General features: G+C 40.6%; 1 protein-coding gene across 6 annotated transcripts in view; it reads right to left on the bottom strand.

The window, feature by feature from the left end:
* LOC139407080 (laminin, alpha 2) overlaps nucleotides 1-24,024 on the bottom strand; it is a 138,841-nt gene that overhangs the window by 61,732 nt on the left and 53,085 nt on the right. For all 6 annotated transcript variants that reach the window (XM_071150427.1, XM_071150428.1, XM_071150429.1 and 3 more), the window contains exons 13-18: nucleotides 19,927-20,028; nucleotides 13,919-14,130; nucleotides 13,519-13,630; nucleotides 11,349-11,462; nucleotides 8,012-8,139; nucleotides 7,253-7,339 (exon numbers count right to left, since the gene is read on the bottom strand). In XM_071150427.1, the coding sequence (XP_071006528.1) occupies nucleotides 7,253-7,339; nucleotides 8,012-8,139; nucleotides 11,349-11,462; nucleotides 13,519-13,630; nucleotides 13,919-14,130; nucleotides 19,927-20,028 (755 nt within the window). The remainder of the gene's footprint in view (nucleotides 1-7,252; nucleotides 7,340-8,011; nucleotides 8,140-11,348; nucleotides 11,463-13,518; nucleotides 13,631-13,918; nucleotides 14,131-19,926; nucleotides 20,029-24,024) is intronic.

The following is a 24,024-nucleotide window of genomic DNA, read 5'->3' as shown; positions in this document are numbered from 1 at the left end:
GTAAACATATAGGAGGTCACGGTATAATTTGCACTGGTCCTGATCAACACATTTCATACTAGTCTGTCACGTATACTCCCTCTATCCGGCACTCGAGGTCACCAGGCTGCTCATTATTACGCACACCTGTCACCATCGGTCCGTGCATTAGTGCCTCATTAGACTCACCTGGACTCCATCACCTGCCTGTTTACCTTCCCTATATATGTCAGTCCCTTTGGTTCTGTACACGTTACATAGTCTGGGTGCTGAGATTCTATGCATGCAAACTTTACACTGCACAAGTATACTGAGTGTACCAAACATTAGGAACACCTTCCTAAAATTGAGTTGGACCCCTCTTGCCTCGGGAACAGCCTCAATTCGTCGGGGCATGGGCTGACTCTACAAGGTGTTGAAAGCGTTCCACAGGGATGCTGGCCCATGTTGACTCCAATGCTTCCCACAGTTGTGTCAAGTTGGCAGGATGTACTTTGAGTGTTGGACCATTCTTGATACAAACGGGAAACTGAGTGTGGAAAACCCCAGCAGTGTTGCAGTTCTTGACACACTCAAACATGTGCCCCTGGCACCTACTAACATGCCCCATTCAAAGGCACTTAAATATTTTGTCTCGCCCATTCACCCTCTGAATGGCACACATACACAATCCATGTCTCAATTGTCTCAAGGCTTAAAAATCCTTATTTAACTTGTCTTCCCCCCTTCATCTACACTGTTTGAAGTGGATTTAACAGGTGACATCAATAAGGGATCATAGCTTTCACCTGAATTCACCTGGTCAGTCTATGTCATGGAAAGAGCAGGTGTTCCTAATGTTTTGTATACACAGTTTATTTCTCTGTACACTTGTAACTTCATTCTACTGTTTACATGGACCCAGATGGCTAGGACGCTACACCACAGCCATACGTTAAGCAGTGAGCCTTTTCTTTTGTAATGAGTAAAAATAGGGAAATATGAAATGTAAAATGAACCTTTCTTACCAATTATATAGAATATGATTATAAAGATGTAATCCAGTATATAATCCACCCTGATCTCATTATATAGATAGGCCAGAGGTGGGCAATAATTTTGGCTCAAGGGCCACATTGGGATAAAAAAAATTCAGCAGAGCGCCGCACAGTTTTTTTTTTTACTGAACGATTTGTTAGTCAAAAGCAATTTGCGGGCCAGAAAAAGGGAAATTATTTGAAAATATATAGGTCCGTTATAATGTATATAATTATATAGATCCATTATAATTTATATAAATATATAGGTACATTATAATTTATATAAATATATAGGTCCATTATAATGTATATAAATATATAGGTCCATTATAATGTATATAAATATATAGGTCCATTATAATTTATATAAATATATAGGTCCGTTATAATTTATATAAATATATAGATCCATTATAATTTATATAAATATATAGGTACATTATAATGTATATAAATATATAGGTACATTATAATTTATATAAATGTAAAGGTCCATTATAATGTATATAAATATATAGGTCCATTATAATGTATATAAATATATAGGTCCATTATAATGTATATAAATATATAGGTCCATTATAATTTATATAAATATATAGGTCCGTTATAATTTATATAAATATATAGATCCATTATAATTTATATAAATATATAGGTACATTATAATGTATATAAATATATAGGTACATTATAATTTATATAAATGTAAAGGTCCGTTATAATGTATATAAATATATAGGTACATTATAATTTATATAAATGTAAAGGTCCGTTATAATTTATATAAATATATAGGTCCGTTATAATTTATATAAATATATAGGTCCGTTATAATGTATATAAATATATAGGTTCGTTATAATTTATATAAATATATAGGTCCGTTATAATTTATATAAATATATAGGTCCATTATAATTTATATAAATATATAGGTACATTATCATTTATATAAATATATAGGTACATTATAATTTATATAAATATATAGGTCCGTTATAATTTATATAAATATATAGGTCCGTTATAATGTATATAAATATATAGGTACATTATAATGTATATAAATATATAGGTCCGTTATAATTTATATAAATATATAGGTCCGTTATAATTTATTTAAATATATAGATCCATTATAATGTATATAAATATATAGGTCCATTATAATGTATATAAATATATAGGTCCGTTATAATGTATATAAATATATAGGTCCATTATAATGTATATAAATATATAGGTCCATTATAATTTCAACATCCTTTCTATCTAGTTTTAGCCATTCAAGAGTGACCTGGAGTGTTTTTTTAACCCAAAATAATAATCCCCCCACCAACAACCTGTATGTTGCCCAACTCTGAGATAGGCTTACTGTATATTCTGTATTTCCCTGACGACTCAAACTGAATTCTTCCACTGCTCTATGTTCATTACATACTTCAGTCTGAGACTGCCGTCGGTGAAGTCGTTTGTGGTGACGTCAAAATGAGGGCTGGTGTACGAAACAAAGTCATCATCGATTTAATCATCTTTAACCAATCAGTATCAAAGCCAATTATGCATTTCTAAAAGGAAGCTTTCCCCATGTGAGTTCTGACTCTGGTGCAGCAACCCAATGGTTTCTAGGACCAATCAGAATGGTTAGAATCTGTTTGAGTTCTAGAAATAGTCAGGGAGGTACTCAGATCCAGGCTCATTGCAGAGAAAAAACTATCATCCGTGGGCATGGCGTAGCGTTTGGTCAGAGCAAGGAGTATGGGTAGCTTGGCAACTACAGCATATCCGCTAAGAAAACTCATATTACCCACATCCAACTCAGTCCAGTTCAGTTGGGTCTGTGGTTCCTGGGTGAGGGTGAGGGCGCTATTCTTGACCAAATGTGCCATCTGATGTATTTACACACCCATGAACTCTCCCTGGCAGCCTGGCCGCCCTGCTCTCTCAGACAGACAAGAAGGATCCGTCTTTAACACTGATGTCTCCCGCCAGGTGTCTGCCTTCCCTATCTATAAATACATCTGCAGCTTTTCCTCTTGGCTCCAAGCAGACGCCTTTAAAACAGGAAACATTCTCACCCCAGCCTGGCAACGCACCCCGCTCTATCTGTCAGGCCCTTGTGGATCAGATATCCATGCCCACTCGCTGCCAAACTAAACGTGAACGCTAATATGTTTCAAGGAGCTCAGAGGCTCAGACAGAGAATAGGCACAGGATTGGAGGTCTGTGTCTATCAATCGAAAGCAGAGTCTGTTTATATCTATCTTTCCATCAGCCAAGCTTATGTTGTGTATTCTCATCGACAGCTTCCCTCTGTTCGCCTGGCCACTCAGATCAGCTTCCAGAAAATGTGAAGTGAAACCTCTTTCCCTGCTCTAGCTGGCTGATTCCTCAGGATAGACTCTTCTTCCCAAATCAATAATCTTATTACTGGAAACTCTGCACTTGATTGGGAGAATGTACTCCTGGCCCCTGCAGAACGGCTTCCCAGGGAGGGAGAGACCTCTTCACGCGCCTCTTTTAACTCCGACTGCCAATTTGTTTCCAGGAATTGCAGTAGTTTGATGGCGCTGAGGAGAAAGCTATTATTACCAACTAACCCTCCTTGGTGCTGCAGCAGGGCACTTGTTATCAGGCAGACAGTGCTCCAATTCCAGAGTTCAGTTCACTCTCTAGACTAGAAAGAGGTATTGTAGGTCCAGGTGTCGAGAGGGACATTATGAGAGCACACCTCTGTAATGTCCTTCACTTCACCATTTCTCAGAGAGCTCCTGGGAGAGAAGCCGGGCCCCGGGGCCCCCTTCACAGGCAGCCATGATAGATGAGGCCCCATCCTGTCTGTCTGTAGCGTAAATGAGCTCCTGTCCCCCCTGTCCCCCGTATGGCCCGCAGAACCCAAATCCGTCCTCACCCCACCTCTTGCTTTATAGATCAAGAGAAGAGCAGAGTGGGCAATCTGCAAGGCAGCGCAGCACAGGGATGGCATGCGTGCCCACAGCTGCCTGTCTCCATCTGTCAGAGGGTATGGGTCAAAGAGAGGGGTGTTGCCTTGCCCCATCCCCTTGGCAGTTTTCTGACTCTAAGCCCTGCAGCAGTGCCATAAGGCCTACCATCAAACCCACACCTACCACACAGCAAGTAGAAATACCAACAATCCATCCCTCCGTCTCTCTGTCTCTGAGATAGAGAGCGAGAGAGAGAGAGAGAGAGAGAGAGAGAGAGAGAGAGAGAGAGAGAGAAACTGAGCGACTGATGCATTTATGTCGCAAATGAAATTAAGAGACCTCAGAACAGAACTGCGGGCACCGACTACTAAGTGATCAATCTTTCCGCTGGTCCAGAGAGGCTGGTCCTTTGTCTACCGATGCCTCTGGGAAAGATCCCACCGCTCTGAAACATCAACTAAACCCATCTGTATTCTCCACGCTTTTATGAGTGGCTTTCATAGGCACACAGTACCATATGGCGACCGAACTGAACAGACAAACCAGAAAAGACCACAGTGGCATATGGGCTGCTTTTGAAATGCATGTGCAATGAATAACAAACAATAAAATGCACTAGCCACCAGTGTGAGAACCATACATCATCTAAAACTGCCAATAGTCATGAGCGTAATTAAATCAGAAGATATCCATTTAATTAAATGAAACACAAGACTAATTATGGACTATCTATAACCTATTGACACAGTTCTCTCTTCATGCGGATAACATCTGTCATCTTGCACAGCATCACATACCGAACATAGACCTAGGGAAAGTATAGACCCTTTGGCTTTTTCCTCATTTTGTCGCGTTACAGCGTTATTCTAAAATGGATTAAATAAATGTTTTTGTCTGCAATCTACACACAATACCCCATGATGACAAAGCGGGGGGGAAAAAACGTTTTTTAGAAATGTTTGCAAATGTATTAAACATAAAAAACAGAAATAGCTTACATAAGTATTCTGACCCTTTGCTATGAGATATGAAATTGAGCTCAGGTGCATCCTGTTTCCATTTGATCATCCTTGAAATGTTTCTATAACTTGATTGGAGTCAACTCTTTCCAAATCGTGTCCAATCAATGGAATTTACCACAAGTTAACTCCAATCATGTTATAGGAATGATCTATGGAAACAGATGCACCTGAGCTCAATTTTGAGTCTTACAGTACATGTCAAAAGTTTAAACACCTACTCATTCAAGAGTTTTTCTTTATTTTTACTATTTTCTACATGGTAGAATAACAGTGAAGACATCAAAATGATGAAATAACACATATGGAATCATGTAGTAACCAAAAAAGGGTTATATTTTATTTTCCTCAAAGTAGCCACCTTTTGCCTTGATGACAGCTTTGAACACTCTTGGCATTCTCTCAACCAGCTTCATGAGGAATGATTTTCCAACAGTCTTGAAGGAGTTCCCACATATGCTGAGCACTTGTTGACTGCTTTTCCTTCACTCTGCAGTCCAACTCATCCCAAACCATCTCAATTGGGTTGAGGTTGGATAATTGTGGTCATCTGATGCAGCACTCCATCACTCTCCTTCTTGGTCAAATAGCCTTTACACAGCCTGGAGGTGTGTTTTGGGTCATTATCCGGTTGAAAAACAAATGATAGTCCCACTAAGGGCAAACCAGGTGGGATGGTGTATCGCTGCAGAATGCTGTGGTAGCCATGCTGGTTAAGTGTTCCTTGAATTCTAAATAAATCACAGACAGTGTCACCAGCAAAGCACCCCCACACCATCACACCTCCTCCTCCATTCTTCACTGTGGGAACCACATATGCGGAGATCATCCATTCACCGCAAAGACACGGCGGTTGGAACCAAAATTCTTACATTTGGATTCATATGACCAAAGGACAGATTTCCACTGGTCTAATGTCCATTGCTTGTGTTTTTTGGCCCAAGCAAGTCTCTTCTTATTATTGGTGTCCTTTAGTAGTGGTTTCTTTGTAGCAGTTCGACCATGAAGGCCTGACTCACGCAGTCTCCTCTGAACAGTGGATGTTGAGGTGTCTGTTACATGAACTCTGTGAAGCATTTATTTGGGCTGCAATTTGAGGTGCAGTTAACTCTAATGAACTTATCCTCTGCAGTAGAGGTAACTCTGAGTCTTCCATTCCTGTGGCGGTCCTCATGAGAGCCAGTTTCATCATACTGCTTGAATGTTTTTGCAGCTGCACTTGAAGAATCTTTCAAAGATCTTGACATTTTCTGGATTGACTGACCTTCAAGTCTTAAATTAATGATGGGCTGTCATTACTCTGCTTATTTGAGCTGTTCTTGCCATAATATGGACTTTGTCTTTTACCAAATAGGGCTATCTTCTGTACACCTTGTCACAACACAACTGAAAATATATTTTGATTTGTTTAACACTTTCTTGGTTACTACATGATTCCATATGTGTTAATAGTAAACATAAAGAAAAACCCTGGAATGAGTAGGTGTGTCCAAACTTTTGACTGGTACTGTATGTAAATAAGGTATTTCTGTTTTTTATTTTTAATACATTTGCAAACGTTTCTAAAAACCTGTTTTCGCTTTGCCGTCATGGGGTATTGTGTGTAGATTGCTGACGAAAACATTTATTTAATCAATTTTAGAATAAGGCTGTAACGCAACAAAATGTGAAAAAACTCAAAGGGTCTGAATACTTTCTGAAGGCACTGTACATACAAAAAGACATTCACATTTCTCAGAGAGAGTTGTCAACAACCCATTGAAGAAACAGGTAATCTACCAATACCTAACAGCAGGTAACAAAGGACACTGAACCTCTCACACCGAGTAAAGTCAACCGGAATGCAGCTGTGTTATGACTGTGGTAGTATTGTTATGACTGTGGTAATATTGTTATGACTGTGGTAGTATTGCTATGACTCTGGTAGTATTGTTATGACTGTGGTAATATTGTTATGACTGTGGTGGTATTGTTATGACTGTGGTAGTATTGTTATGACTGTGGTAATATTGTTATGACTGTGGCAGTATTGCTATGACTGTGGTAATATTGTCATGACAGTGGCAGTATGGTTATGACTGTGGTAATATTGTTATGACTGTGGTAGTATTGCTATGACTATGGTAGTACTGTTATGACTGTGGTAGTATTGCTATGACTGTGGTAGTATTGCTATGACTATGGTAGTACTGTTATGACTGTGGTAGTATTGTTATGACTGTGGTAGTACTGTTTTGACTGTGTCTAGGAGGGTTAACTTGTCTTCCTTTTGTCTTTGGGCACTCACCTGTCACAGCGTGGTCCGGTGTGCCCCGGCTGGCATCGGTCACATATCAGCTCCCCTCGCAGGTCCACATGGCACGTGGGGCTGAAACTACGATGTTTTTGAGTAAGAAAAACAGGAAGTAGAAGAAAAAGAAAAGAAACACGTATCAACAACCCCATCCTTCTGTCCCCCATAAACACAACAACATTACTGAGTTGAAAAAGAGGGAGAGTCCAGCTCCTGTCCCCCTCCTGATCCCAAAGATAGAGCAAGAGTTGGGCTGGGTCAGGGATAGGTTCCAGTGTTCCTGACAGAGGGCTGATGGAATGACTGGCCAGTCTATTTCAGAAGACACTGGATCCCAGGGCAGGAACGGTGGGGTAGCACTGCCTTTTTGGAATGTCTGGGGGAAGAAGCTTTCTTTAGCCGCTGGTTCTGCTACTTTGGCCTAGTGTAGAGGAATGCTCAGCTGCTCAGCTCCTGGCCTGGGGGCACGCCGCTCCACTCTAGCCACCAGGGGATTACCACCCATTACCAGTGCTTGAGTGGAGCTATTGTCTCTGGCCCTGTTCACAAGTAAATGACCTCAACATGGTGGAAACACAACAGATCTAGGCGACAGCACCGCCAGTCACGGTGGTGGACCCCCCCCCCCAAAAAAAAAACACAGGATTAGAGTCATGAAAATTAATTATAGGTAGGGAGAGGTCAGTATGGCTAGATAAGGATTCTGATTAAGTGTCATATAAACTTATTTCCATGTGAGATGTGATGACATACTTGTTGGACGGGATATTGAGGGGGCAGGCGCAGGGCAGGCAGTCATTGGCTGTTCCCTTGGTAGCGTCCCCATAGAAACCAGGGATACATTCATCACAGTGGAATCCAGTGGTGTGGTCAGTGCAGCCCTATAAATATACAGTAGGTTTAGTTAGGTTAACAACCCTTCTTTCATTCTAGAACAATACCAGTACACACTTTTTGCGGGGTATACATCCACTATAAACCAGTTTTTCCAAGTAAAAATCTGGTCTAGAAAAAAAGAGAAGGAAGGGAAGTGCTGCTAAGGTACACAATGGTAGGTTTTTGTAGACAGAAGCTGCTAAGGTAAACAATAGTAGGTTTTGGTAGACAGAAGCTGCTACGTTTCTTGAATGGCACAGCGGTCCAAGGCACTGCTTCTCAGTGTTAGAGGTGACACTACAGAACCTGGTTCAATTCCAGGCTGTATCACAACCAGCTGTGATTGTGAGTCGCATAGGGAGGGGCACAATTGGCCCAGTGTTGTCTGTGCTAGGGTTTGGCCAGGGTAGGCAGTCATTGTAAATAGGAATTTGTTTTTAACTGAGTTGCCTCGTTAAATAAAGGTATAAAAAAACAATAGTAGATTGTTGTAGACAGAAGGTGCTCTTTGGTAAATAAAGGAGGACCAAGGCACTATTCACTATTGGCCGTGCAGCCGAAATGCGTCTGAGTTTTTAACCTTTGTTTCCATTGAACATGCCCCAGACACAAAGGCATTTGAATGACTTATATGAAGAGTGCCTTGGTCCTCCTTTCCTTTTGATAAAAATCTGGTGCATTGTCATAATTTGTTTGAGTAGCAGCTGTGCTTGATTGGCAATGCAGTCACACGTGCGAACGCATGTTCAAAATTTGAGTCTAATCTACAAAGAAACCCAAAGTTTTACCTGTCTCGTCTCCATAGCGTTGTCTGACTGGGATGGTCTGGTGAATAATTGGGAGAGACTTTGAGAGTCTGATGTTGCCAAATTAAACGTAATGCATTTCCCCATAGATTGGCATTAACCCAAACTCCGGTAATGCACCGCTAATGAAATGAGAGCAGTTTTTTTGGGTCCATGCATCGTCAGCCCCAATAAAACCTAAACGCTCTTGAGTCAATTGCAGATGTCTACTCAGCATAATCACCAGCATAGAGAAGATCTCTTGATTATGGGGGTGGGGAGGCTAATAATGGGTAATGGGGTTGATGTGATAGGGGGGAGGGGGGTGCGCTTACCCCCTTCCCCACACAAGACTGGCTCTGTGCCACTTGCTTGGCCTATTTGTTTCTCCAAATCATTTCCTGTCTCTGTTAAAATGTCCAATCCCTGGTGGGATCAATCCTGAGAGCTTTTCTAGATGCAAGGCGGGCAGGCACACTCTACTGAGCAGGATGAGGGTGGCCAGGGTTTAACTCACTCTCATGACATCATTTACAGGCACTAACCTGCCTGGGAGGAGACAACGCCAGGGGTCAGGGAAGTAGCCTACCGTAGACACCACACCACAGCTGACAGATTACTGCGCATGATCGCTCCTGACCTACAAAAGTACAAAATATCTTATTCTCTCACAGCAATGGCAAACTTTTGAAATTCCTTTTGTCGCTACTGATTTGGAGGATTGGATGCCTTTTGGACATTTTAGGGTATTGAAATTCTCAAGACTAATGTACGTTTTTTTTAGAATAATTTGTATTTTTGCATTGTTGTATTTCTCATGCTCCTGCCTTCAGTTTGTGTAATTTGTATCACTGCATTGTTGTGAAGCAGGGCTCCCCTTCAAAAAAAGGACTTCGGTCTCAATGGACCTCACCTGCTTGAATAAAGATGAAATCAATACAAATAAATAAGCATCCCATCAACCTCCCCATCTGCCTTCCACCTGCTCATAGCTGATATATAATAAAACATCCCGTCAACATCCCCATCTGCCTTCCACCTGCTCATAGCTGATATATAATAAAACATCCCATCAACCTCCCCATCTGCCTTCCACCTGCTCATAGCTGATATATAATAAAACATCCCATCAACATCCCCATCTGCCTTCCACCTGCTCATAGCTGATATATAATAAAACATCCCATCAACCTCCCCATCTGCCTTCCACCTGCTCATAGCTGATATATAATAAAACATCCCATCACTGTTCTAGCAGTCCGTCTGTTTAATCCTGAAGGAGGTCTAGTCTGTCTGAAGGCAGCTCAGACAGTGAGAGCAGAGCGGTGGGAGTGGTGCGCCAGAAGAAGGTGAGAGAGGTCAGAGAGCGCTAGCTAGCTGTTTGGATGAGGACAGACAGACAGCTGAGACTGGCCCCGGGCCCTCGGGACACAGCCCTCCACTCAGCTCACGTCTATCTGAACACAGAGTCATGACAAATCTCCACAGGGTACATACACCCTGATATCTGTCTCCACCGACACAGTCCTGAGCAAAACACGCACAGGCTGCGAATGAAAAGAGGGAGCAGAAAGTCAATACGATAGAAAATGGTATCCTGGTTGGGAACCAACCAGCAACTCTCTTCAGGTGGAGGCTTAATCCTCACAAGAATCAGTGCTATAAGGATTTAACAGTGGTAATATTACCAAGGGTAGGATTGTTACAACACCTGGAGCACACGTATGCAGATATGACGTAATGCCATACTATGCCAGTAGGTGATGTCAGGAATAGTCTTCTGCGAACTATCAAACATGTCCGTCCAACAAATTGTCGCTGTTGATTGGCCAAGCTTCAAACAAAACAATAAACACTTTTTACTATCTCCAATGGTAGCATTTGCCATGCGCTGCGTCTTTAGGAGAGCACAGCTGTGACCTGTTGTAAGGTGAAACTCGGGAGCAGGTGCTGTGTCCACCATTAACGAGGGAGGAAGGAACATGTTAAAGTAGCTCAGTGGAATGAGACAGCTCTGAGAACTCACACCCCTGCGACTGACAGGGACATGAATTTATGAATTTGTATATGAATTTAACCTTTATTTAACTAGCCAGTTAAGAACAAATTCTTATTTACAATGATGGCCTACACCAGTCAAGCCCTAACCCGGACGACACTGGGACAATTGTGCGCCACTCTATGGGACCCTCAATCACGTCCGGTTGTGATACAGCCTGGAATCGAACCAGGGTCTGTAGTGACGCCTCTAGCACTGAGATGCAGTGCCTTAGACCTCAGTGCCACTCAGGGGAAATAAGTGTATATTATAAGTGTATATGAGAGGATTATCATAGCCAATTGAAACGCTCTAATGAGAAATGTGTTCATGTGGACTCTCCATTTCCTCCTTACACCCCCCCCACCACATCGTTTCTTGTCCAACGTACCAAGCATTGTCCAGTGATGTCATCACAGTTTGTGGCATGGCCTTGGCAGTCGCATGGTTCACACACTCCTTTGAACAGGGTGCTGTTGACCCTTCGATTACCCGATGAACACATCTGCAACACAAACAGTCACCAAGGCATATCATGACTATGAAAAACCGGGTACAGAATTTTGACAGTTTAAAGACACTGCTTTGTAGGTGAATCAAAATGTAACGATGTAAAAACAATACAAAATGTCTCCAAGCTAAAGTGGAAAATGTGGAAATACAAATGACTATTTTTAGTCAGTGAGATTTGGCGTTTAATTGCCTCAGAAGCTGTTTTGCGGTTCATAATTAGACCTACAAAGCCGTAATTGATGCATCAATTTTGCTGCACTAAGTGCTTTGATTTGTACAGTTGGAGAGACATTTTTTATATTATTGTTTATTGCTGTGCATCAGGAATAGTAATACAATGACTTTGAAATGCTACATTCAGATCTTCAACCCAAATCATTGCCACTTTATATAATGTTTACATACCCTACATTACTAATCTCATATGTATATATACTGTACTCTATACCGTCTACTGCATCTTGCCTATGCCGTTCGGCCATCGCTCATTCATATATTTTTATGTACATATTCTTATTAATTCCTTTACACTTGTGTGTGTATAAGGTAGTTGTTGTGACATCGTTAGGTTAGATTACTTGTTAGGTATTACTGCATGGTCGGAACTAGAAGCACAAGCATTTCGCTACACTCGCATTAACATCCGCTAACCATGTGTATGTGACAAATAAAATTGGATTTGATTTGATTTGAGTAAATTGTCAAAATAATTGAAGCAAGCAATTTCAGGTAAACAATGGCTGTTTTTTATCTGAGTAGGTACACATACTAATCCAAAAGCAAAACAATAGTTAAAATTACAAGTAAGAGAATAGGGAATGCGCAAGCTTCACAATAGTACAATAGCCTTAAAATAAGCCTTAGAAAAACAAGCTTTAGAAACGCAAGCTTTATCAGCCATTTTGTCAACTCTCAGTAGACACTGTGTAGTTCAATACACTCGTCGACATTGATCGGACACAACACTCAGTCAGGCATCGCTTCAAAACTTTTCCTACGAGGCTGAAAACAACGAGGTACACCCAGAGGAAAGACAACAGCAACAAACATGCCCTGTGTTTTGTCTCGCTCTGCACGTTCTCTCTGTACTGACCTTAGTCAGAAGTGCTACCCTGTCATACCTCTGCAGAGAGGAAGAAAGGAAGAGAGGAGAAAGAGACAAGGAAAGAGAAAGGTGAAAACTACACTGAAGAAACAAAAGACTTGCTTGGATAAAGGAATGCCTACGAACAGCAAGAGCATAACGGTGAGCGTAGAACAGCAAGGGCGTTTTTCTCAAAGGATAAGGACAGAAACAAAGCACAAGGGAAAAACATTTGAAACACAAAGGACATAGAAAAACAACACACATAAATGGATATTAGACCCCTGGGCATTGGGTGAAGAGAGTATAAAACAATCACCAGTACACGTACTATGAAGATTTACCCTTTCCATAAAGGTTATGCTATTGGATTTGTAGATATGAAACCTTGGGCAGCATCTGTCTAAGTACTCTGTACGTTTAATGGTTTTGCTGAGGGAGAAAGGATTAGTGCTGAGCCGCGAGGCCACACAAGTGTCACCGCACACTTCACAGCACGCCACCGCCGCTATTCACCGAGGTCACTTCCAGCATTCTCTCCCTCTCCAGCGCCTATCAAGACTTGATGATAACCGTGCATTATATTTCATTCCCCCTCTCCCTGCCTCCTCCCCCACACACATTTGGTGTCAGCACAAAACGCCACATGCAGAAATCAATACCCATCGCTTTTTTAAATAGAAAATACCGTTTTCAACCGAGAGTACAGATTGCTGTAATAGCATACCCTTGTTTGTACCTGTATGTCAGCTTCTCTTTACACTTACAAGCCAACTACGCTCCCGTAAGCATGCACGCCCGCACACACCCAAACCTACCAATCACACACACTTTACAATGAATGGAAGTGAAAATGACACAGCAGCAGAGAGCCACTCTCACACAGCCACTTTTCACTTTCTTTTATTTTCCTATCCCAAGAAAAAACACATAAAATCGCGGGGAAATGAAAGCTCTGATTTACCTCACAAGACGTTCCACCGTATCCAGGGGGACATTGACACATCTCCACAGCATTGGCCATCTTCTCACTGCTGGAGAACTCACTGGCCACCTCCAGACTGACAGAATGTAGCCTGGCAAAGAGAGGACAGATACAGGAAGACAGAACCAGAACATCACACCATTAGAAAAGAGCATTAGGTCAGCTTTTCAAATACAATCTAGACAATATCAAATTAACTGTTGAACATGAGAACACAGAGATCTGAAACGTTTCTCTACAATCTGTCTTGCCAGACCTCATAACGACGTTCTTTAACATACAAATAACATCAAGCACAGAAAACTCCAGCTGATTTTGGCCTCTTGTGCCAAAGAGCGGATGTCGTGGCAGATCAGTGTGGTGCAGTGTGTGTGGTTACCTGTAGATGGCGACCCGCTCATTGCTGTGTGAGGCTCTGATGAGGAGGCTGCTCACATTAGTTAGAGCCATCATGAAATCTCTCTTGCTGACAGGCAGGCCTGTCTCCTGATTCTCAAAGTGGTCAGGGTAGAGCAGAGTTATCTTTGTGCTTTCCGAGAAAGGGTACACCGGCAGACCGAACCGACTGTCAATCATTTTTATCCCGCCGCCCTGCAAGAGATGAAATGTCAGAGTTTTTTCCCCCTCGTTTGAGAGACAGCATCCATGTTGGTGCATGTATTTAATCCCCTCATGCCAGAATGCGAAGTCTTGGCTCTGACTGTCAATATGGGCCATAAATGGAGCATGGGTACCACACATGAATAATACTCTATTCTGAGACACCATGAATAGCTCAATTGTATAAAGAGTGACATTTCCTGAAATGAGACTTGTCTTTGTGTCCAGATTGTTCATTGACTCAATAAGTGTGCGAGTTATTTTTCAATGTATGCATAGTCATTTATGTGTAGGTGTGAGCTGAAAGGAAATAGAGAGATCTGTGTGAGTATGTGTGCAAGAGAGAGACGGCGAGACGGAGTAGAAAGGGAATGCTGATTGCATACCGCCGATGGATGCATTGCCAGGTAGAATTTAAGTGTAAGATCTCCAAACACGCTGGTGGGAATCATCATAGAGGATTATTAGATGTTATTCATCCCGCCTGCTTATTTACTGTTCCAATGGCTGCTGGGAAATGACAATTTATGGGTGCCGGCCACTTTCTTTGCACTGAATTAATGGAGTGTACACATGCAAAGCAGGGTTTAACTATCAATAATGACCTGTCATATATCCAGGCTCTTCCCCATATCACGTATGACATGTGCTCTCCTCTCTGCAATATATTAATAAATCCCAGTGACTGAGCTTAGGTGGCTGTCATCTGACACTAATGGGGCTGGGAATCTCTCCCTCAGACTCATAAAACAAACATCTGTGTACCAACACCAGTATAACAAATACACACTGAAGGTGAAGAGGAACGTCTCTGACCAACCTCTGATATCATCCGACAATCTGTAAACACAGGATATTTTGGATGGAAAAGGGTTGAAATTGTGTTGTCAGATTTATAGTTTTTAGCAATTTATCATTGATTGCACGAGAGAGCAGGCTCTCTCGCTGGTTTCCAGATCCTCTGGATAAACTACTTCTTCAGGCTTAACTCTGAGGTTGTAATCATGATCTGAGTTCTCCAGCTTTTGTAAAGAGGCCATATCAATGTCACATCGGACTGGTGTGGCTGAATTTGGGTTTTGAATGATATCACTTATGTGTGTGCGTGACTGTGTATGTGTGTGTGACTGCGTGTGCATGACTGCATGTGTGTGTCCCATTATTCAGAGTGCTTAAGGGAGAAAATCTTAAAGCATTCCTCATGGATCACACACACACACAAATAAAAGACAGCGAATGCATCCTCTCACTGCACTCGGCTGACTGAAGATGGAAACGATGACAGATGAACCGCTTGTCCACGATGGAGCGTTAGTAAAAAGGACACCTCGCTAGCGTAATAGCCCGAGAAGACAGAGAGAACAAACGACGGGGAAAATGTGCATATCGAGCATCACTCCCAAGGTCAGCGCCGATCGTCTCCTCCATGTCGGGAATGATTAAACAACGCTAAAATGAATCCTTTAATTGATTCGCAAACAGCTTCGGCAAAGTTGTGTGAACGACAACAAACAAAGAAACGGTGGTGAGCCAGCTTCAAAGCGGGGTCTTCTATTGGCTGTTTCACGACTGAGGGGCAGAAAGTGAAGTAGGCCTTGTCTTCAGAGCAGCGTAACAATCGGAAAGGCCTCAGAGAGCCTTTACTGTGAGATATATGCTGAGCGCTGCACAAACTAACGCAGATGCTTTGCAAATTTAGTATAGAGCTAGACCAACTGAATAGATACACTCTTCTCTGGGGCCCACTCTATGTTCACGATAATCAACAGCGGTTTTGTTATATGTTGTAATAAAAAAACACAAGCAGTCCTTGCTGTCATGTTGGATGATGCAGCTTCGTCAACAGAGCGCTTGTTAGGAGCATTAATGTCTTCTCTGAGAAACATCTTCCTCGCTTAATTTGATGGAAGAATCCTCACTTTGAAGAATTTTTTTTATTATTGCCCTCTCATTCTTCTCTTATTCTTGTCTAATTTGCAAGCTTGTATGGATTTCAGTAGACAACTCTGTAGATATTTAAACATGTATTTTGTATTTTACTATTCTATCCTAGCCGTCTTCTCTGATTAACCTCTTTATCTAAGTTACCCTTCAATGTCATGACGAAAGAATATTGGCAAAATGTATTGCTCACAGAATTAGACCGGTCTGATCAGACGGTATTCTTAAAAGGAAGATATATTGGAGACAACATTAGACAACTAAGAGAAAAAAATGGAAAACTATGAGAATTCATGTAAACCGGGTATAATCTTTGTAGTACATTTTGAGAAAGCCTCTGAATCTGATAATACGAGCCTGGATTTTTTTTTAGGATCTCTCAAAAAATGGGTAAAAGTCATGTACAATAACCTTATGTAAAATAATAAATAACTGTTACTTCTCGGAAATGTTTTAGCTGTCAAGAGGTGTAAATCAAGGTTGCTCTCTATCACCATACCTATTTATTACGGCCAAGTGTTAGCGATAAAAATCAGAACCAGTGAGAACTTTGAGGGCCTAAAAATTAAGGGATTAGAGACAAAATGACCAATTTACGCAGATAATTCATGTTTTCACTTGAGTTACTCCATCTTCAACCTTGAAGGGCCTTATTGAGTACCTGGATAATTTCTCTCAGTTCCTCTGGACTAAAACTCAACTATGATAAGTGTTACGGATGGGTCTCTAAAAGATACAAACTTTTAACTGCCATGTGGTCTCCCGATTAAACGAGCAAATGGTGATGTTGATGTGCTTGGTGTACATATCCCGTAAAAATGTTGTGTTGTTGCAAATATGAACTTTGGTAGAATAGATAGGATATTGAAACTGTGGAGAGGGAAACACCTGTCCATCTATAGAAAAATTATCCTAATTAATCCCGTAGTGATTTCATAGTATATGAATCCAATCATGGCTCTACCGACTCCAGGAGAATCTTTTATCAAGTCGAGAATTTAATTATAATTTTTTTGCCTGGAATGGCAAACCAGTTAAATGAGCATATTTATCTAATGAACATGAGTTTGGATTGTTAAAACTACTGCCAATCAAAAACCATTCATGGCTTTAAATACCTAGCATAAATCATAACATGTATCAATTTCACTTAAGGTCAAGAGGTTTGACAAGTTGGGAACAAATTTTTTATGTCCCAATACCATGGCAACCGGTTTATGAACTGATATACAAAACAACAGTTGACGCATCAATCCGTTCATTTCAATTTAAACTGTTATATAAAATTCTCCTCACAAAAAGAGTGCTCAATAAATGGGGCATTGAACAGTCAGCCCTGTACAGACTGCAACGAAGAAACAGAATCAATAGATCATCTCTTTTGGTACTGCACTTCGGTAGCTCACTTTTGGAGTCAGGTTCAGGAGTAGATATTGAGTCATAATGTCTGTGTTCAGACGGACCTACAATTGGGAAATATGATTATACTCTTAGGTAAAGTATTTATTTTTAGGGTAATCTTGGTAGAAATTGTACAAATAATGAGGCTCAAGGCACTTTTGAGACATCACACTAAAATAGAAGAACATATTTCAAAGGAAATAGTAAATGGTGGTGTACTGGGAAGGATGGATTAGTCTTTGGACATCTGAGGGGAGGAATTAATATTAGTGTGATTGGTTGATTTGACGATGCACTTGGAGTCCAGTACAAATTGGAGGAGGCTATATGTAAAGTACCAGTCAAAAGTTTGGACACACCTACTCATTCCAGGGTTTTTCTTCGTTTGTACTATTTTCTACATCTAAACTATGAAAAACCACATATGGAATCATGTAGTAACTAAAAAAGTGTTAAACACATTATAATAGATTTTAGATTCTTCAAAGTAGTCCCCTTTTGTCTTGACAACATCTTTGCACACTCTTGGCATTATTTCAACCAGCTTCAGCTGGAATGCTTTTCCAACAGTTGAATGAGTTCCCACATATGCTGAGCACTTGTTGGCTACTTTTCCTTCACTCTGCGGTCCAACTCATCCCAAACCATCTCAATTGGGTTGAGGTCGGGTGATTGTGGAGGCCAGGTCATCTGATGCTGCACTCCATCACTCTCCTTCTTGGTCAAATAGCCCTTACAGAGCCTGGAGGTGTGTTTTGGGTCATTGTCCCGTTGAAAAACAAATGATAGTTCCACTAAGCGCAAACCAGATGGGATGGCGTATCACTGCAGAATGCTGTGGTAGCCATGCTAGTTAAGTGTGCCTTGAATTTGAAATAAGTCACTGACAGTGGCACCAGCAAAGCACCCCCACACCATCACACCTCCTCTTCCATGATTCATGGTGGGAACCACACATGCAGAGATCATCCATTCACCTACTCTGCGTCTCACAAAGACACCGCGGTTGGAACCAAAAATCTCAAAATTGGACTCATCAGACCAAAGGGCAGATTTCCATGTTCATTGCTCGTGTTTCTTGAACCAAGCAAGTCTCTTCTTATTATTGATGTCCTTTAGTAGTGTTTTCTTTGCAGCAATTCAACCACGAAGGCCAGAGTCATGCAGTCTCCTCTGAACAGTTGATGTTGAGATGTGTCTGCTACTTGAACTCAGTGAAGCATTCATATGGGCTGCAATTTCGGAGGTGCAATTAACTCTAATGAACTTATCCTCTGCAGCAGAGGTAACTCTGGGTCTTCCTTTCCTATGGCGGTCCTCATGAGAGCCAGTTTCATCATAGTGCTTGATGGTTTTTGCGACTGCACTTGCACTTTCAAAGTTCTTGAAATCTTCTGGATTGACTGACCTTCATGTCTTAAAGTAATGATGTTTATCTTTGCTTATTTGAGCAGTTCTTGCTATAATATGGACTTGGTCTTTTACCAAATAGGACTATCTTCTGTATACCACCCCTACCTTGTCACAACACAACTGACTGGCTCAAACGCATTAAGAAGGAAATAAATTCCACAAATGAACTTTTAACTGGGCACACCTGTTAATTTAAATGCATTCCAGGTGACTACCTCATGAAGCTGGTTGAGAGAATGGCAAGAGTGTGCAAAGCTGTCATCAAGGCAAAGGGTGGCTACTTTGATTTGATTTGTATTGATTTATATTTTGATCTATATTTTGATTTGTTTAACCCTTTTTTGGTATCATATGTGTTGCTTCATAGTGTTGATGTCTTCACTATTTTTTATTTTTTCCACTTGGTCCTCCAACCAGGGGTGGTGTTGGGAAATAAATAAAAAGGGGATCAGAAATGTGCAACTAATGTTATTTTATAGACTAAACTGTCTGTTAGTTTCATAGCTGATCTATCCTCATAATTATTATTTTTTAAAGATACCCTCTGTGAGAAAGATAGATAGAGCTCTGCCATGGGGACCAGCAGGAATGTGTAAAACAACGCATATGGGACACAAAAGACTGCAGCGCTACTAAGCTGAGCTCATTTCTGGAGGATCAGCTAATGACAGCCAGATGCTGTCAAACACTATGAGCCCACACGCACGCATACGCACACACACGCACACACACACACAGACACACACACACAGACACGCACACACACAGATTATCCACAACACATTGCTTTGCGCCAAAACACTTTTTAAATGAAACCAGACATAGCATTCAGACATGTCTGGAGTGAACTTCAAAAAATGCTGAAAGGATCTTTGAAACTGAAATGGGACATGTCACATGATCAGTCTAGACCAATCAGGTTGAACATTATTTGGAACAACATTCTCTATGGGAGCACTTGCTCTATGAAGGAGTTTGTGTTGGCACCTAACCTAACACATGTAATCGCATAATGAGGCTATTAGCACTTACCTCTATTATGACATTAGGAGAAGAGTTAACCCTGATGTCCTGGTCTTTCTCCCCTGCATCATATGAGACTGTATAGACAAGACTTCCTCCATAGGCTGGGAGCTGTAAACAAACAGAAGTCAACATTTTATGTACTGTGCACAGTGAAAGTTTACACACCCCTTGCAGAGCTTTCAAATTTTGTCACCGTAAAATAAATCACATTTTTTTCTACTAATCTACACAACCTGCTCCAAATTTTCAAAATGAAAAAAAATATTACAGAACATTTTCTGAATTAATTAAAGGTAGAAAACAAAGATGTCTTGATTGCGTATTTCTTCACACCCCAGAGTTAATACTTGGTGGAAGAACCTTTGGCAGCAATTACAGCTGTGAATCATTTTGAATAAGATTATACCAACTTTCCACAACTCTTAAGGCAACATATGTGATGCAAAAATTCTAGCAAATAAATAGTGCATAGGACTAAAAAGGTATTGTCAGATATTATTCATCCTAATCAGACAGATTTTTTACATGGACGATAATTTGAGATGATATTAAACAAGTCCTGGAAACAATAGAACACTATGAAAAATCCAAGAAACCAGACCTGGTATTCATAGCTGACTTGGAATACATATATATATATATATATATATATATATATATATATATATATATATATATAAGTACGACAGGAATTTTCGAGTGGAGTAAAACAAGGTTGTCAACTATCTGCATATCTATTTATTATGGCCATTGAAATGCTATAAAAATCAGATCCAACAGTAATATCAAGGGGATAGAAATCCAGGGCTTAAAAACAAAAGTGTCATTGCACGCTGATGATTAATGTTTTCTTTTAAATCCACAATTTGAATCCCTCCACAGCCTCATAGAGGATCTAGATAATGTTCTAATTCATATCCTGAAAGAATAGATAAGATCTTGCTACCATGGGAAAAAAAAGACCTGTCTATTTGTGGAAAAATCACCCAGATTAACTCTTTAGTCATATCCCAGAAATTAGGTTTGCAGAAGTCTAAGGAGGGTTTTCCTCTAACTTTTTACCTGGGCTTTGCTCCTTTCAGATTTATTTTCATCCTGACAATCTGCCCAGTCATTGCCAATGACAAGCATACCAATAACATCATGCTGCCAACACAATACTTGAAAATACAAAGGGATCAATAACATTTCATTCAGTCCATATTACTGGCCTGCATGACAAAGTGAAAATAAGAAAGCCTGTGTTAAAAAAAATCAATTTCAAAACATCCATTCTGTTTGCAACAAGGCTGTTAAGTAATACTGCACGACGACAAAGCATATAAATTAACATTTTGGCCTAAATTAAAAACCACTGGTTTGGGTCAAATCCATTACAAGACAACACAGAGTAAAAATCTCTTTATTTTCCTGTTATGGGTATGCTTGTCATTGGCAGGGACTGAGGAGTTTGTTAGGATGAAAATGAATCTGAAAGGAGCAAAGCCCATGTAAAAGTTAGATGAAAACCCTCCTTAGACTTCTGCAAACCTAACTCTGGGATAAAGTTGTATTTCTCAGCTAGACAATTACACAAAATATAATGCCAAAGACACACCAGAATGGCTTCCCAAAGGTGTTGAGTGTTCCTGAATGGTCCAGTCTCAGTCCTGTTTAAATTTGCTTGAAAATCAGAGAAAGGGTTCGAATTTTGCTGTCCATCACTGATTCCCAACCAAATTTTACGAGCTTGAGCAATTTTGACAAAAACAATGGATATACTGTATGTTGTCGTAACAGTTGTGCAGTTTATAGAATCTTATTCCAAATTATTCACAGCTGTAATGGCTGCCAAAGGTGCTTACATCAAGTGAGTGGAGACGTATCCAATTATGATATTTTAGTTCTACAACTTTCTTTCACTTTGAATATGTGAAGTAGGTTTGTAGATATGTAGGAAAATGTGAAAAATGTGAAAAGGTTCAAGGTGGTGCAGACATTCGATAGGCCGTAAGAGTTGTGCAAGGTTTGTACAAATATTTTCAAAATAATTCACAGCTGTAATGGCTGCCAAAGGTGCTTCCACCAAGTATTACCCCGAGGTGTGAAGACAATGCAATCAATACATCTTTATTTTTTTATTAACTTGGAAAATTATTTTAAAAAATGATTTCACTTAGAAAATGGGGAGTAGGTTGTGTAGATAGGTGGGGAAAATCAAATTGTATTCTCTTGTGAAGATAGTGCAAGGGGTGTTCATACAGTTGAAGTCGGAAGTTTACATACACCTTAGCCAAATACATTTAAACTCAGTTTTTCACAATTCCTGACATTTAATCCTAGTAAATATTCCCTTTCTTAGGTCAGTTAGGATCACCACTTTATTTTAAGAATGTGAAATGTCAGAATAATAGAGAGAATTATTTATTTCAGTTTTTATTTCTTTCATCACGTTCCCAGTGGGTCAGAAGTTTACATACACTTAATTTAGTATTTGGTAGCATTGCCTTTAAATTGCTTAACTTGGGTCAAATCTTTCGGGTAGCCTTCCACAAGCTTCTCACAATAAGTTGTGTGAATTTTGGCCTGAGAGAGCTGGTGTAACTGAGTCAGGTTTGTAGGCCTCCTTGCTCGCACACCCCTTTTTCAGTTCTGCCGACACATTTTCTATAGGATTGAGGTCAGGGCTTTGTGATGGCCACTCCAATACCTTGACTTTGTTGTCCTTAAGCCTTTTTGCCACAACTTTGGAAGTATGCTTGGGGTCATTGTCCATTTGGAAGACCCATTTGCGACCAAGCTTTAACTTCCTGACTGATGTCTTGAGATGATGCTTCCCTATATCACCATAATTTTCCTCTCTCATGATGCCATTTATTTTGTGAAGTGCACCAGTCCCTCCTGCAGCAAAGCACCCCCATAACATGATGCTGCCACTCCCGTGCTCCACGGTTGGAATGGTGTTCTTCGGCTTGCAAGCCTCCCCCTTTTTCCTCCAAACATAACGATGGTCATTATGGCCAAACAGTTCTATTTTTGTTTCATCAGACCAGAGGACATTTCTCCAAAAAGTACGATCTTCGTCCCCATGTGCAGTTGCAAACCGTAGTCTGGCTTTTTTATGGTGGTTTTGGGGCAGTGGCATCTTCCTTGCAGAGCAGCCTTTCAGGTTATGTCGATATAGGACTCATTTTACTGTGGATATAGATACGTACCTGTTTCCTCCAGCATCTTCACAAGGTCCTTTGCTGTTGTTCTGGGATTGATTTGCACTTTTCGCACCAAAGTACGTTCATCTCTAGGAGACGGAAAGCGCCTCCTTCCTAGGTGGTATGACGGCTGCGTGGTCCCATGCTGTTTATACTTGCGTACTATTGTTTGAACAGATGAACGTGGTACCTTCAGGCGTTTGGAAACTGCTCCCAAGAATGAACCAGACTTGTGAAGGTCAACAACAAAAAACTTCTGAGGTCTTGGCTGATTTCTTTTGATTTTCCTATGATGTCAAGCAAAGAGGCATTGAGTTTGAAGGCAGGCCGTGAAATACATCCACAGGTACACCTCCAATTGACTCAAATGTTGTCAATTAGCAGAAGCTTCTAAAGCCATGACATAATTTTCTGGAATTTTCCAAGCTGTTTAAAGGCACAGTCAACTTAGTGTATGTAAACTTCTGACCCTCTGGAATTGTGATATGGTGAATTATGAGTGAAATAATCTGTCTGTAAACAATTGTTGGAAAAATGACTTGTGTCATCCACAAAGTAGATGTCCTAACCGACTTGCCAAAACAAATTTTGTTAACAAGAAATTTGTGGAGTGGTTGAAAAACACGTTTTAATGACTCCAACCTAAGTGTATGTAAAACTTCCGACTTCAACTGTATGTGTATAACGACTGTATATGATAACTTGCACTGTATAGAACAGAGCGTCTTACCGCCATCAAATGCACTTTTACAGTTTAATAGCATGTAAAGACAAGGACCAAGATTAGGTCTGCATGCATAGTGAGGGTTATAGGAGTTATTGCTTTAGTACTTAGCTTGGATATAATACTTAGCTAAAATGATCTAGAGTCCCCTTTAAAACCCAGTGAAGTGTGAAATGACCCAACACCACCAAC

This window comes from Oncorhynchus clarkii, chromosome 4, assembly GCF_045791955.1.
Source record: "Oncorhynchus clarkii lewisi isolate Uvic-CL-2024 chromosome 4, UVic_Ocla_1.0, whole genome shotgun sequence".
NCBI lineage: Eukaryota > Metazoa > Chordata > Actinopteri > Salmoniformes > Salmonidae > Oncorhynchus > Oncorhynchus clarkii.
The sequence above is the reverse complement of the archived record's forward strand: the minus strand, read 5'-3'. Positions and strand labels throughout refer to the sequence as shown.